Source organism: Numenius arquata, chromosome 6, assembly GCF_964106895.1.
Source record: "Numenius arquata chromosome 6, bNumArq3.hap1.1, whole genome shotgun sequence".
In the NCBI taxonomy this organism is placed as follows: Eukaryota; Metazoa; Chordata; class Aves; order Charadriiformes; family Scolopacidae; genus Numenius; species Numenius arquata.
The window spans coordinates 2,529,273-2,544,598 of NC_133581.1; the positions used below are offsets into that span (position 1 = coordinate 2,529,273).

The 15,326-nt window shown below is 45.6% G+C and overlaps 1 protein-coding gene across 1 annotated transcript; it reads left to right on the forward strand.

The window, feature by feature from the left end:
* The first annotated feature begins 386 nt into the window (after positions 1–386).
* Positions 387–14,679, forward strand: LOC141465184 (acyl-CoA (8-3)-desaturase-like). Its single transcript, XM_074148429.1, has 12 exons — positions 387–623; positions 5,413–5,523; positions 6,997–7,194; positions 7,997–8,098; positions 8,266–8,394; positions 9,886–9,946; positions 11,059–11,135; positions 11,970–12,067; positions 12,749–12,845; positions 13,554–13,633; positions 14,336–14,461; positions 14,628–14,679. Exons 1-12 carry the CDS (start codon positions 387–389, stop codon positions 14,677–14,679), a joined length of 1,368 nt encoding a protein of 455 aa, XP_074004530.1.
* Positions 14,680–15,326: the final 647 nt, after the last annotated feature.

Consider the following 15,326-nt stretch of genomic DNA (forward strand, 5'->3'; position numbering starts at 1 on the left):
ACTTCTGCGGCGTCCAGCTGCAAAGGAGAAAATGCTTTCATTCTAAAAAAAAAAATAAAAAAAATAAAAAATAAAAAGTTTGGGGTTTTTTTGTTTTGGGTTTTTTTTTGTTTGGGTTTTTTTTGGTTTTTTTTTGTTTTTTTTTTTAATGAATAGTTAATATTTTCTTCATGTTTAAACGCATGCTTGGCTCGCACTGCGGGTGAAGGAGCGGTTTTGGGGTGAAAACTCAAAAGGCAGGAGCTCTCCCGACCTCCCGGGGATGGGGAGAGGAGGAGGGCGGTGCCGGGGCGTGTCCCACCATTATATCCCATGGAGGGAGCGGGGCGCTGGGGCTGGCGAGGAAAGAAGAGAGGAAGGAGGGAGGAAGAAGGGAGGAAGGAAGGATGGCACCTCTGCGGGGGGTCGGGGAGATGCGTGAAGAACGGGCTGGGGACCCCGCATCCAGCCCGGCTCTTCGGTTCTTCACCTGGGAGGAGATCGGGGAGCGGAGCGGGCGGGGGTCGCCGCCGCAGGAGCGTTGGCTGGTGATCGAGAGGAAGGTGTACGACATCAGCCACTTCTACCGCCGGCACCCCGGGGGGGCCCGGCTCATCGGCAGCCACGCCGGGCAGGACGCCACGGTGAGAGGCGGGGTGATGGCGGGGAGGCGTTTGGGACCGGCTGGCTTTGGGATGCAGGAAGGAGGAGGAGGAGGAGGAGGAGGCTGGTACCCGGCAAGCATCGTGCAGTGAGAGCTTGGGAGGTGACTTCGCTGGGGACTGGGGGGGCTCGGGGATACGTAGCATGGTGATGGGTAGGACATGGACCTGTTGGAGCGGTGCCAGAGGCCACAGAGATGCTGGGAGGGCTGGAGCCCCTCTGCTGTGAGGACAGGCTGAGAGAGTTGGGGGGGTTCAGCCTGGAGAAGAGAAGGCTCCAGGGAGACCTTAGAGCCCATTCCAGTCCCTAAAGGGGCTCCAGGAAAGCTGGGGAGGGACTTTTCACAGGGCACATAGTGATAGGATGAAGGGTACTGGCTTCAAACTGGAAGAGAGTAGATTTAGATTAGGTCCCAGGAAGAAATTTTTCATTATGAGGGTGGTGAGACCCTGGAACAGGTTGTCCAGAGAAGCTGTGGCTGCCCCATTGATCCCAATCCCTGGAGGGGTTCAAGGCCAGGTTGGAGGGGGCTTTGAGCAACCTGGTCTAGTAGGAGGTGTCCCTGCCCACGGCAACGGGTGGAACTGGATGAGCTTTAAAAGGTTCTTTCCAATCCAAACCATTCTGTGGTTCTAGGATTCTATATAGCATGGTTGGGGGTATATAGCATGCTCAGGGGGTACTGAGCATGGTGTCACTGCTACGTGCAAGCTTTCCAACCACATGCTATGGAAACAGGCAAATATAGAGGCTTAGGTTGTGGTGAAACCATGTTGTCCCAATTGATACACAGAGTCAAGACACTTGTCTTACTCTAGTTCTGCACAGATAAGGGTGCGAGGTGATAATTTGCAAATCTAGCACACCTTTTGAGAAATAAGTTGGGTCTCATACACCAAAGAAGAAACCACAGTAAAGCAAATGATTGGTCAGTCATTCGCTCCTAACTTTACATACAAAAGCAGAAATTTACTATTCTCTTATCTTGAGATTCCGTTTGGTTCCACCAAGATCTGATGCCCTGGGGCCGCCTCTTCCTGTCCCCCACTCACCAACTACACAAACCCACTTGGTTGGAGACCTGGAATTTTTGTGACTATTAACTCTTTTCTTTTGGCAACAGCCAGACTGTAACCGTTTATCCAGCTGAAGTCTTTAAGATTACTCTTATCTCCTGATCTCACTTCTGCAGCTACTGTGGACTGCAGTGATTGCTTACAGCCAGGGCAAGGCGGGGAAGCTGCTACAAGCCCTGGCAACGACAGTAGCTGCTTCCAGAAACGACAGTAGCTGCTTCCAAAAACATACCTTTAGGAAAGGTATCTCTCCTAAATGCCACCCAGCATAACAAGGACAGCATGCCTTCCCAAGCAGTCTTCCAGAAAAGTTTCTGTAGTTACCGTGTGTGGTCCTTCTGGCCCTTGAGATGAACAGAATTGAAAGAATCAGCCATTAACAAGTGTCCAACTGCTGGAGAGTTAGTCTGTGGGCAAAAAGACTTCTGTTCATGGCATTTCCTTGTCTGACTGCAGTTTTAATGCCATGGAAACTTACCTGTAGTAACGCACACCAAAATGTTTAGCAAATTCCCTGGAGTTCTTGCCTTCTGGTACGCGCAGGAAGGGTAGAAAATAGAGGTGAAGTAACATCTACACAAAGTTGTGATAGATGTGATTGCTTCCTTGCTGTGTATTTTGAAAGAAAAAAAAAACCAGGACAAATAGTTCCCGGATTGTCCATATACAAGGGATGTTTGAAGCTCGTGGAAATAAAAATAATTTTCAGCCCACTAAGTTTAAATTTCAAATTCTGTATTAGCTGCACTTTCCATTCTGTATTTTCCATCATCCATTTTTCTAGTTAGTACTGTCCCATTTCTTTCATTTTAGCATGCTGGAATACCCCAGAAAATGGTCAGACTTGGAAAACACAGATAGTTTGTTTCTGGGGTCTGAGCTGGTTCTTGTAGGTTGGTTCCATGTCCGAATCATTAAGCCCTGCAAGACTTCAGCCAGTTTTGTGTGACTTCACAAGTGTAAAGTACATCAAATAAGCTGTGCACTGTAATGGAAAAATGCCGGGTTATTTGCCCCTCTCTCCTTTTAAGCCTATATGATAAAATCCAGCTCAACGGCTGTAAGTGAAATAAAAAGGAAGGGTTTTTACTTTGCTCCAGAGATGTTGACGAACACGTAAATCTTAATCAACTCGGTGTTTTTGGGTAACAGCAGCAGCATCGCTTCTGACAAGGGACAATATTCAGAATATGTATTTATTCCAAGGCAAACTGTGATACTGGAGCATCTTGCCCTGCTTGAACTCCGTACTCCTGCAAGCTGTGTATCTTGGCCTCGGCAAAACTCGTGGAAGAGAGTAAAAGGTGGAATATTTGCTATAAATTTGTGTAATCCAGCCCAGAGAAAGCCACGCTGGCACCAGTCAGCCTCTAACAGAAACTGGGTAAATTAGTGTGTATGAACTTCTGATTTAGAGCCAACGTGGTTATATCCACACTGAGTTGCAGTGGGAATATATCCAGGACATTGCGGGTGAAGCAAGAAACTCCTCTTCGCTATTAAGAGCGGTTTCATGAGACAGTGTGAATTAAATGGGCTCTTCAGTTAGTCTGGGAGGCAGAGACAAAAATAAGTGAAAGAAGTATTTATTAAGAAAATCTGTAAGACTTTAGTGCATCTTGGAATAAGTTGATTACTTAATCTTTTGAATGTACATTATGAAAAATTAAGAAATTATCTTAGTTTGACTGGAAGATCTTACCAAGAGCACATAACCTTGAAAGATGATAAGATAGGAGAGGATGAAAAATGCAGAAGGCTCTCAGTAAAAAAAGAAACCTGCGGAATTGAAAAATTAGTATAATTAATGCCACAACGATAGTAAGGGTGACACTGCACAAAACTGTGAAGAGGAGTCCTTTTACTGCTGCTTTTTGTTGTGGTGTTTTGTCACGAAGGATAGAAAAGCAGAGTTAAGGAACGAGGTGACTTGGAAAACAGGAGCAACAATCTGAAATTTTTGGCTGAATTTGGTGAAATTTGGTTGAATTCTGGAGCCTGTAAAAACATCTGGTGTTGCAACATCGTGAAATAACCAGGTACTTGCAGTAGATGATTTTGCAGAGAAACTGCTTGCTGACTTTTGGATTCATCAGTGATAGTAATTATGTGCAGTGTTTAAACCCACTGTATGTTACGTATGTGCCTCAGTATTACTCATGTAGTTGCCCAAAGCCTGTATCATTTTTGGAGTAGAGGACAGAAATCCTGTAGCAGGATGTTCAAAGGGAGTAGCTGAACAACTTCATTTTGTCACACGACCGTTCTTAATAAACATTTGCCCAGAGTAACTCTGGGGCTGGAATGCAGTAAATCAGATTGTGGCCAGTTTAGGAGGAGTAAATTGAATTGGCTGAGAGACGGCATGAAAGCAGGCATGCAAGCAGATCGATAAGTTGAAGGCATGGACGTACAAAGGCAATTTTCCATGGTTGGGGAATCCTTTCTGTCCCCAGCCCTGCCTCGAGGCTGTCACACCATTGCTTTTCCATGCTCGTACCTAAGAGAGATCAGGCCTGTGCTTGTGAATTGTGTCCTTGCATTCCTTTCCTTCTGAATACTTCCAAGTGCTAGAGAAAAACAGGAAGTTCTCTGATATCGCTTGGTCCTTGATGAAACGCTTCCCGTCTTAGTTAATTGGGGTGAGACCCCACCTGGAGCACTGCGTCCAGCTCTGGAGTCCTCAACACAGAAAGGACATGGAACTGTTGGGCCAGAGGAGGCCACCAAGATGCTGGGAGGGCTGGAGCCCCTCTGCTGTGGGGACAGGCTAAGAGAGTTGGGGGGGTTCAGCCTGGAGAAGAGAAGGCTCCGGGGAGACCTTCGAGCCCCTTCCAGTCCCTCAAGGGGCTCCAGGAAAGCTGGGGATGGACTCTTGATCAGGGCGGGAAGCCATTGGATGAGAGGGAACAGTTTTACACTGAAAGAGGGGAGATGGAGATGAGATCTGAGGAAGAAATTCTTTGCTGTGAGGGTGGTGAGAGCCTGGCCCAGGTTGCCCAGAGAAGCTGTGGCTGCCCCATCCCTGCAGGGGTTCAAGGCCAGGCTGGACTGGGCTTGGAGCAACATGGTTTAGAGGGAGGTGTCCCTGCCCAGGGCTGTGGGGTGGGACTGGATGATCTTTAAGGTCCCTTCCAACCCAAACCATTCTATGATTCTATAGTTTGGGAGTGGAGATCTCTACCTGGTGAGTAATAGGAAACACATTTTTATTTTAAGCAGTCAGATTTAAAGGGCAATTTTCTCTTTAGACAAATTGCACAACAAAGAAGATTTTGGTCCATGGATAAGAAAGGTCTTTTGGGCACCTGGATGTCCAGGAAGATGGAAAAGTCACTAATATTTGGGTTGAGAAGAGGGGGAAGAAGAAAGGCAAGGGAACTAGACTGAGCTTTAGGCATATGATGGAGATTTATTCAATTTTGCACTATGGAGCTTGCATACCTGTAGTAATTGCAGTAGTGGAAGTCAGGCCTCTTCCATTTGCCACCTGAGATAAGATCTCATTTAAAAGGGTAGGACAAACACGAGAAGAAAAAGGTCAACAAAATCTTGCAGAGACACGAAGGTAAGCCAGGCATCTTTGCTATTGGCGGTTCCTCCACAGCGAACGCCTTGCTGTGCAGAGCAGACTGAGGTTACTAACACAGAATTTGTTTTTCTTACCTCTTCTTTTACTCTTGTGCATTTGCAGGACGCCTTTGTAGCGTTCCATGTTGACAAGGTGCTGGTGAGCAAGTACCTGAAGTCACTGCAGATCGGGGAGCTGGCACCGGATCAACCCAGTATTGAGCCCACTAAGAATGTAAGTCTATCCTCGCAAAACCGGAATAGAATAAAGGGAAATAGAATAGAATAAAGAACAGAATAGAACAAAGGGAAATATTCTGAGATTAGACCTTGCTCTTTTGTATCAGCGTAGCTCCTGGAAAAATGGGTTCTTCACAATTTTTTGTGCTACTGCTTAGAAACAATACATGGATATTAGTCTAAATCCACATTCTGTGGCTGAGAATGAGATTCCTGAAGATGGATTTTTACTTATCACAGCAACTCTGCATAAATGGCAGAGCCTTGTTTTGCTCTCATGAATATCACAGCTCTCACTTTTTCTTCTTTCCCTTGCTTGGAGAAAGAGCTAACCAAAAATTAACCCATTCTTTCCAGCTGACAGTAAATTTTCAGACTGTACTCCCTTCTGTAGTAGGCTTCTGTGCCGAGAGCAGAGAGTCTGGTATGTCAAAGAAAACCTCATGAGAGAGGCACAGACAATGGAACGGGACTAGTCTTAGAGTACAAATATTCCCTGGGCTGTATGGTCCTCATCGCTTCCCCCTATCCAAGACTCTTTCCCCCATTCCTCTAAGCCCATCCTGACTTTTCCTGTGCGTAGTCCCACACTGCCTGCTGAAGGGGGGCGAGATGATACACGGCCCCATGTAGCTCAGGCATTAGAAACACAATTCAGAGCAGTCTGGCTGTCCCAGAATGGCATGGCCACGCTTCCTATGTAGGTGGGAACCCCCTGAGCCCTCTTACCCACCTGTGGCTGTGCCTTGCCTATTTCTCGATCCCATAGCTGAGCCTGCATGTGCCTTGCTCCACGCAAACTCCATTTCCCCAAAACAATTGGGAAAGTAGGCTGGCAAGCTCCTTTGTGGGTTGGAGGCAGGAATCAGGCTTGGGAGGCACCTGCAGAGCTGGCAAAACCGAAGGTGGGTTGGTCGAGCACACATACTATGCTCATTTCTTCTTCCACCCTCCTTCTTCGGTGTCCACCAGCCTGAGGCCAGCTGAGCTGTACGTGCCATTTCCATACAGGTATTTAACTCGCTCCTGTTAATCTTGGGAAGGGTAAAGTGGAATTGATGCATTGGAACTGGTGGCAGAAGAGGAATAATTTCATTCCAAAGGCCTACCACAAGATGGCATGCTATGTTCATGAACATTCAGCACACCTCCACCAGACACAACTTCCATCGGAGCCCTGCCAAAAAAATGATGGGAGAAGCACCAAAGACACAGTCTTAGGGGTTGGGGGTACAGAAATTGTGCTCTGGCTGCTGCTTGCCCCTCTGCTCCATGTACATTACCAGGCAAAGACACAGAGAAGCTGTGGGAGAACGATGATAAAGTTTACCAAGGTGCAAGCCCAGCTCTTGCCCATTTGGCCAGGTCCTTGGCTCTTTCTTTCCTCCGTTAAAGCGGTCCTTGGCTTTCGAGGCTGCAGTGCTACACTCTAGAAACAGGGAACATGTAACGCTGGTGCTTCCCACAGAAAATGCTGGTGAAAGATTTCCGTGAATTGCGAGCTACTGTTGAGAAAATGGGACTTCTGGAGCCAAATCAACTCTTCTTCTTCCTGCACCTCGCTCACATCCTCCTGTTGGATACTGCTGCTTGGCTCATTCTCTTCTACTTTGGGACATCCTTAATGCCCTTTATTGTCTCTCTGGTGGTGCTGACAATTTCCCAGGTAAGCAACGAACTCCACAGCCCGTACGCATGGACTTGCATCAACTTTTATACACGTAATACTATTGCAGTTTTCTAGTCCTCCATTTCCTTACTTGGCATAGTTCTCCTTTGTCACAAGAAGACAACCCCTGTATGGCATGTGTTTGTAGAAGATGTAAAGAAGAAATTCTGCATGTAGGGAGCTCCCACTAAACCTAGTCTGGGATTCTTTCAGCAAGATATATTCTGGGGGAATAACAAAATCATAGAATGGTTCGGCTTGGAAGGGACCTTAAAGATCACCCAGTTCCAACCCCCTGCCCTGGGCAGGGACACCTCCCACCAGACCAGGTTGCTCAAAGCCCCAGTCCAGCCTGGCCTTGAACCCCTCCAGGGATGGAGCAGCCACAGCTTCTCTGGGCAACCTGGGCCAGGGTCTCACCACCCTCACGGGAAAGGATTTCTTCCTAATATCTAATGTAAATCTTCCCTCTTTCAGTTTAAAACCGTTACCCCTCAACCTATGGCTCCACTCCCTGATAAAGAATCCCTCCCCATCTCTTTTGTAGCCCCCTTCAGGTACTGGAAGGCTGCTCTAAGGTCTCCCTGGAGCCTTCTCTTCTCCAGGCTGAACACCCCCAACTCTCTCAGCCTGTCAGAAGCCTTAAGAGTATCAGGATTTCATAGTTCCTTTATGATTGTGACTTTGAAGCAGCATCTGAAAAATAAATCTTGGTATTTCAAAGCAAGGGACAGGTGTTACACCCTCCTGGTCTTAATTCCTGTTCTTCTCCCCTCCCAATGTCTTTTCGCTCTTCCAGGTCCAGGCTTCATGGTTACAGCATGATTTAGGACATCTTTCAGTATTCAGGAAGCCCAAGTGGAACCACTTGCTACACAAGTTTGTGATGTGCCATTTGATTGTAAGTACCCGACCCTGGAAAAACTTCTTAGACTGAATGGCTTTCCTGTAAAAGCGTGTGTTCTGAAGACTCTGTGAAGAGTGTGTTCAGCATTGGGCGAAGGAGGGGAATTGGAGAGAATTCTGAAAAGCACTGTACGTTTCATACTTTGTTCTTCACTAAAACAGGGGGCATCAGCGAAATGGTGGACTCTCCTGCACTCCCGGCACCATGCCAAACCCAACTGCTTCCGGAAAGATCCCGATATTGATATGCACCCTTTCTTGTTCACTTTGGGGAAGAAATTCTCTGTGGAGGTCAGTGTGTGTGTGTGTGTGTGTGCTCATATACCAGGAACTGGGAAGGACACCCTAGTCAACAAGAAGCACGCTGTACCGTAAAGACCTAAAACTAAGCCGTGACAAAAGTTCCTGAAAAAAGATGGCTTTCATCTGTGTTTGCTTTCTTCAGCCTTTTTAAGCTGGTCACAGTGCACATTAAGTTCCTTTAAAAACGTCTAGAACAGCTGACAAGTAGTTGTAAATAAACTAGACATGATGTATGTGCGTCACGTAGGAGGTAAAAAAATCCATCAGGAAAAAGACTTAATGGTTATAGCAACTTAATGACCTAGTAGAACAACTCAGTAATTAATGATTATTAGATAACTTGTAAACATTAATATAAAGCATGTCTGCAGTTGGCCTGAGATTACCATAATATTCCATGTCTGATGCTCAGAGATACAGGTGGCTTTGGCACATCTATGCCTTCATAGGATGAGGGGTAATGGTTTTAAACTAAAAGAGGGGAGGTTTAGACTAGATATCAGGAAGAAATTCTTTCCTGCAAGGGTGGTGAAACACTGGAACAGGATGCCCAGAGAAGCTGGTGTTCAAGGAAGTGTTCAACGCCAGGTTGGACGGGGCTTTGAGCAACCTGGTCTAGTGAGAGGTGTCCCTGCCCATGGCAGGGCGGTTGAAACTCAATGATCTTTAAGGTCCCTTCCAACCTGAACTGTTCTATGATTCTGTGAAGGCAGAAGCCTTGCTGTGAGAGGCAGCCAGCACAGCAGGACTGAATAACCAAGTCCTGTAGCTCCATCGGACTGGCTCTTGGCAGACCCCTCCAGTGGGCAGAAGTCATCTGACCACATAGGATGTTCTCAGCTTGTGCTGCCAGGCCACTTCCAGGAGCAACAACCTAAGAAAATGCCAAACCCCCTTTGTTGTACAGCTTCATCAGTTCTTGAGACCCTGTCAGAGTAGGAGATATCTAGTATTTCACCAAATTAATTATGAATGTGGTAAAAACACAAAACCAAGGAAATTCAGCAGTTAAAATTGAGCCCTATCCACCCTCAAACGCTATATTTTAATGGATTAAATGTTCTGGCATAGTTTTTATCACATCATTCTGTTCCAATCCAGAAAATGGTGGTATCTGTGACAGCATTTTCCTTCCTGCCATACACCAACGTAGTTTTTCCTTGTGGGCAGTTACTTCTGTTTTGGCTGGTCGTAAGTATATCTAGAACAGCTTTTCAGCAATCACTTATTTATTTTCCCCTGCTAGAGAAAAATCTCATGCTTGCTTAACAGTTTGTCTTTGAAGGACTTCACAAAGCTGGAAGTCATCAAAGCCTTACATTAGTGGAATGAGGGTTTAGAGACGGTAGGAGTGAGGGTTGTGGGAAGCATGCAAGAAGAGCACCTCTGGGGAAGAAAGAATGGAAAACAGCAATTTACCTGTGCAGGTTGCTTAGTTTCCACTCAGTAGGTTTTTTTTTTTGCTGTTTCTGTTCACAGCTTGGGATCAAAAAGACAAAATACATGCCATACAATCACCAACACAAATACTTCTTCATCAGTGAGTATCTCCATTCTCCTGCAATACCATGAGGGGTACCGATGGGGCTTGTAGATCTTACTTTGACCTGTAGAACTTCAGCAGACCTAAGGTGCCTGCATGACAGAACATAATAATCAGTTTGCATCTAATTTTTGGAGGAGTTGAAAACCTGATTGGGTAAAACCCCGAGTAATCTGGTCTGTCCTCATAGTTGGTGCTGCTCTGAGATCCTGAGGTCCTTTCCAGCCTGAATTATCCTATGATCCTGTGTGAGGTCAGGTTTCTGTGCTCTTCTTGACTTGAAACACATTAATTTGATTGGAGAATTTCTACCAAATGGCTTAAGTCTGTTCCAGGGTAGAAAAAGTAGTGGGGTACACTTATTCCAGGTCATCTTAAAATTACTGCTTTGCAAAAACAAGTCTACATCTATTTGGGCAAAGAAAAGGAGAAAGACTCTTAACTTACTAATTAATGAATTTACCTGGAAGAGTGGGATGAGGGCTGTGCAAGCCACTTCTCAAAATGCTTCTCTGTGGCTGTTCCTCACTTAAAAGCCTAAAACAAAATCTCAGGTTTGTAAGCACTATCAGATTAATGGAGAGACCCAGAAATGTTTAGAGGTACTAGTAAAGCATCCTCACCAGCATCAGTCATTGCTTTCTTGCAAAGTGGCTACTGTGATACTCAAAAGGATTATCAAGTTTCTGGGGTCTTGTCCTCCTTATTTTTCAGGATTCAACACACCCTTTTTTTTTTTTTTCTCTTCTCCACTCTTTTATAAAAAAAAGCAGCTCTCTGTGAGGAAAGGGTAGGCAATGCTACCTGTGTTGGCAGGTGACATAAGCAGTAGCAGGCTGTCCTGCTGAAGAGCAGGACTTGCCCTCAACCAAACTTCAGAGAGCTTCTTGTCTTACCTTTGTTTCACCTCTTGAGGTCAGCAGGCTCCCAGGTTGCTTACTGTTTGTCTGCCTCGATGCATACTGATACCAGCCAGAAAATTCTGCAGCCCTAAAGCTTCCCAGACTATTCTCCATATTGAGCAGCTCTTCAGGGATCCTTTGCTTGCAGTTTGATTATCTGTCATTCAGTCAATGACAGTACCGGTGATAATGAGTTCTCCCTTTCAGCTCTTCCTCCGCTCCTGTTTCCCACCTACTTCCACTGCCACACGTTTTATATTGCCTACACCAAAAGGTACTGGGCGGTAAGTGTTGCTACTTGTGCGGCCAAGAAGGGGTCAGTTGTGGGCCTTCAACCTTTCTTCTGAACGTGGAGCCACCTTCTGTCCAGAGCTCTGTCCCTGCTGTGCGACACTGTGTGTCATTCAGTTAGGTCTACTAGGACGATCAGTTTGGTGGAGTATTTCTAGTGGCTGTGTGTGTTTTCTGCTAAGCCCATCGTGTTCCTCAGCTCAGCGATAAGGGCCTGAAAACACGCAACAGGCTGTTGGGCTTCTACTTTGCTTTGCCTCATTTGCAGAACCACAAAGTGTACTGTCTACTTCGGTTTGGGAAGCAAATTGGAAGGTCCATAGGGGTCACGAAGGTCCTATTTATAGGAGCTGTTGTTGTTGGTTTGTTAGCAGTACGCATGCGCGTGGCATTCCTTCCTGTGCCAGGCAGCCAGAAGTAGTGCTTCACCCTTCCTTCTCCTGCGTGTGTTACATGTAAAGGAGGACAGAGCAACTTCCAGCCAAAATGCGATCGTTGGTCTAGCACTTAATTCACTGTGAAGCCCTGGGAAGTGATTTGATACAAGTCTTCAACTCATGTTTCCAAATGCATACTCATTTGCTAATATTTTAATCTACTCACTGGGCGTGAATGCTCAGATTCACCTCTATTAGAGCAAGCCCTGAAAAGAACACATTATCAGTTTATGTTAACTTGGATTGCTCCAGATGATTCCATTTAGCAAAAAGCTACAGAAGCTGAATGCAGATTGTTTTCTTGTACGTATAACATGAAGCTTAGAAAAAAGATTTCAAGGAATCTAACTTATAATTAATTTCTTTTCTTGTTGTCTCTGGTTTTGGTAGGACTTGGCCTGGATGCTGACCTTCTACATCAGATTCTTTTTTACTTACGGATCACTACTAGAAATAAAGAGTCTCCTGGCATATTATTTTATATTCAGGTGATACCTCTTCAGAAGGCTCTTCAGCCTTCCTCTACGTATACTTTCCATCTGGACCTGCCTGCCTTTCTCTGCCTTTGCTTATCTTTCCACGTTCCCCTTTATCATCTCATTTTCTCTTTTGCTTAGTTTTTTAATTCCATAAAGTTAAACTTTAAGACTCTTCTGCTCAATTGCCAGTTCACGTTTTATGTCACCTCACTGGCTCTGGCAGCAAAGAGACTTCACCGAGTGCTGACCAAACTGAGAGATACCTACCTTACACAACATTCAGTGCTTTGGGTGTCGGGTCTGCTAAGGGTTAGAGAAAGAGAACATTTAACAGGAACAGCTCAGCCTGGGCTTGCAAACGCCCAGGTGTTATCCAGCAGCATTGGCTTGAATGGACAATACGCTCTCCGCTTGGATCATTTTACTGATTCTAATCAGTTTGGTCCTTGGATACAGATAAAACAAGATGAGTATCAGACTACATCAGTTTCATCACAGAACGTATTAAATAATCATGAGTTTCATAAGGAAGTATGAAACTTCCAAGGTTTGGAAGTTCTTCCAGGTGCTGCATTAGCAAGGCTGGTGTTAAGCCATGTGTTTGGAAATCCGGCTGTGCTGTTATTTCAATGGCTCAGCACTGACTTCCTTACCTGTTACTGAGTTCTGGCCTCTTGTCTGGTTGCACAGGATGCTCGAGAGCAGCTGGTTTGTCTGGGTTTCACAGATGAACCATATCCCTATGGATATTTACTATGACAACAACTTGGACTGGGTGTCTACGCAGGTAAAATATTTTCCGTTCTTAAGAACTGTGGCCATACAGGTTCAAATTCCAACCATAAGACAAGCAAGTCTCTATTGCATTAAGGGTGAAAACCTGTTGGTAACTGGGAAGTGCAGGTTAATAGGACTACTGTTACCATAACTGAATCCTGTTGAGGAGGACAGCAATGACAAGTTCATGGGCAATCTAAAATCAAAGCTAGGTCCCAGCTCTCTTTCCTAAACATTCCCACCTCCCCACGTATTGCATCGTTCTATGTTGCACCTTTTCCACTTATGCAGAGATGGAAGCTTGTGTCCTGCTCTTGTCGAGCAATTTCACGCTACTAGAACACCAGCGTGATGTCCCCACTTAGCAGAGAGACTTACTGGAGTCCAGCAACAAAGTGTGACCACCACAGAAGCCCCCTGCCATCTCTGCTTTTTCTGCAGATGTAGGTTTGAGGAGACCCAGGAGGAGCTTTTGCCTGTCTGCTCACATGCATTCACAGGAGCACAGAGCCAGCTCCTAATTTTACCATGACCCCTGGTAGCCAGTCTACGCACAGCTGCTGGCCCACAAAGCTGAAGGAGGATTATGATCCCTGGCTTGAGGTAGCTCAGCTTAGGCTAACAGAAAACAACAGAGTAGCACTGTGCTCTTTAGACAAACGAGAAAGGCTGCAGGCACCAATCCGTACTGACTTTGCTCTCCTTTCCCCTCTTGTAGCTCCAGGCAACCTGCAACGTTGAGCAGTCTCTGTTCAATGACTGGTTTACTGGGCATCTGAACTTCCAGATTGAACACCAGTGAGTACGCACCCTGAAAGAGAGTTTTCTTCCCTCTTTTTTTCCCCCCCTCTTTCCTATGAATTCTACAAATCGTTGTGGGGTGCCAAAGAGTTTGTCTTTAAACAGACTGAAAACCCTAGAGAGAATCATAATCACAAACCTTCACTGGACCCCCAGGAAGGTGAGAACGACGAGTGAAAACTAAACGCGGGCAGGATCTATGAAGCCATACAGGCAGCAACAGGGTCTGCCCAAAGTAGTAGCACATAAGTGTTAGTGAAAATCTATGTGCTAAGGCATCTTCTTCATAGTCTGACACAGTATTTTAAGATTATCTGTAATAACTATTTATGCTGTTACTCCAGAGACTGAGCTACGCAGCTGAAGGATGGGCACATCTCCTTTTCCGTGCTATGGAGATGGTTACTTCTGGAGAAAGGAGAGGGGAGGAAATAGTTTCTTCCAGTTTGTAGCATCACTTTAATTAGGAGTAATGTCACTTCAGAGATGCTGTGGAAAATAACAGAGGGGGAAAGCAGGAAAGTCTATGAGTTACTTGTGCTAAAAGCACACCAAGGGGAAAAGAAGAGTCAGGAGCAGCTGGAGACCCTCCTCAGTGTGGAGGGTCACCTCAGTGATTCCTTGGAAGTAATAATGGATGTGGATATGTGAAAGCTATTATTTCTTATGGAAGAGAATTTGTCTGTCTCCTGTTCACAGCCTATTCCCCACCATGCCAAGGCACAACTACTGGAAGGTGGCTCCTCTGGTGAAGTCCTTGTGTGCCAAACACGGCATTGAGTACCAGTGTAAGCCCTTGTTCACGGCTTTTGCAGACATCGTGCAGTAAGTAACAACACACTGGCAAAGAATTGCTGAAGGATGTAGGAGAGACTGGAATCCCTAAGAACAAGAGTTGGCTTGTTCTTCGAAACCTCTCATTTCCCTTGTCCCCACCATCACTCCCTTAAGCAATCCTGCATAATGTGGCCTCTTGCACTCTCTCTTTCAGCTCTCTGAAGAATTCAGGAGAACTCTGGCTTGATGCCTACCTGCACAAATAAGATGACAAGTCTTGATGGTACCATTCAGAGCCTGCCACGCCTTCACATTCCAAGCAAGATGAGGAGCAGGGACCACAAGGGTCTCTACAGCAGAAGAAAATGAATAAGAACTGAAGGATATGATTCCAATAGATATGAAGCTACCCGAATTTTACTTCTGGTCTTTCTTGGTGTTTTGGTTCAGATGTGTTAAGAGTGGATAAGGCAAGCAGAAGATGGCTGGTTAGAACAGGAGAAGCTCTTTGCTAGCTGTCTGAAGAAATATGGCCAAGAGCCTTTCTGAGCCTGAGTATGTGTTCAAGTCAGACTAAGGACTGGTGCAGCTGCACACACATAGTCCTCTGACCAGTTGTTTGGGTTGGTTTTGGTTTTTATTGGTACCCCTCATGGGGGGGGTTTAATGCTTAATACAATGTTTGCTTATTTCAAGTCATTCAAAATTGTACCAGATTTTGAATTAACATGGTCTTCCAGCAACATGCTGAAATAATAATAAATTATAATAAAGTGTATATATCACACAGACTGCAGCAATTGTAGTCTGCAGCTGACTAACAACACAAATGTGTTTCCCATTACTGTTCTCTAGAGCATCTTCACCCTCACAGCACCAGGCAATCTCAGTTGTCAAGAAGAAATACAGGGGT

Bases quoted from the DNA above. Each gene is read 5' to 3' on its own strand.
- LOC141465184 (XM_074148429.1), top strand. From the start codon at position 387: ATGGCACCTCTGCGGGGGGTCGGGGAGATGCGTGAAGAACGGGCTGGG. The intron at 7,195-7,996 runs GTAAGCAACGAA...TCGCTCTTCCAG, and splicing joins TGGTGCTGACAATTTCCCAG to GTCCAGGCTTCATGGTTACA. The intron at 8,099-8,265 runs GTAAGTACCCGA...TCACTAAAACAG, and splicing joins TTGTGATGTGCCATTTGATT to GGGGCATCAGCGAAATGGTG.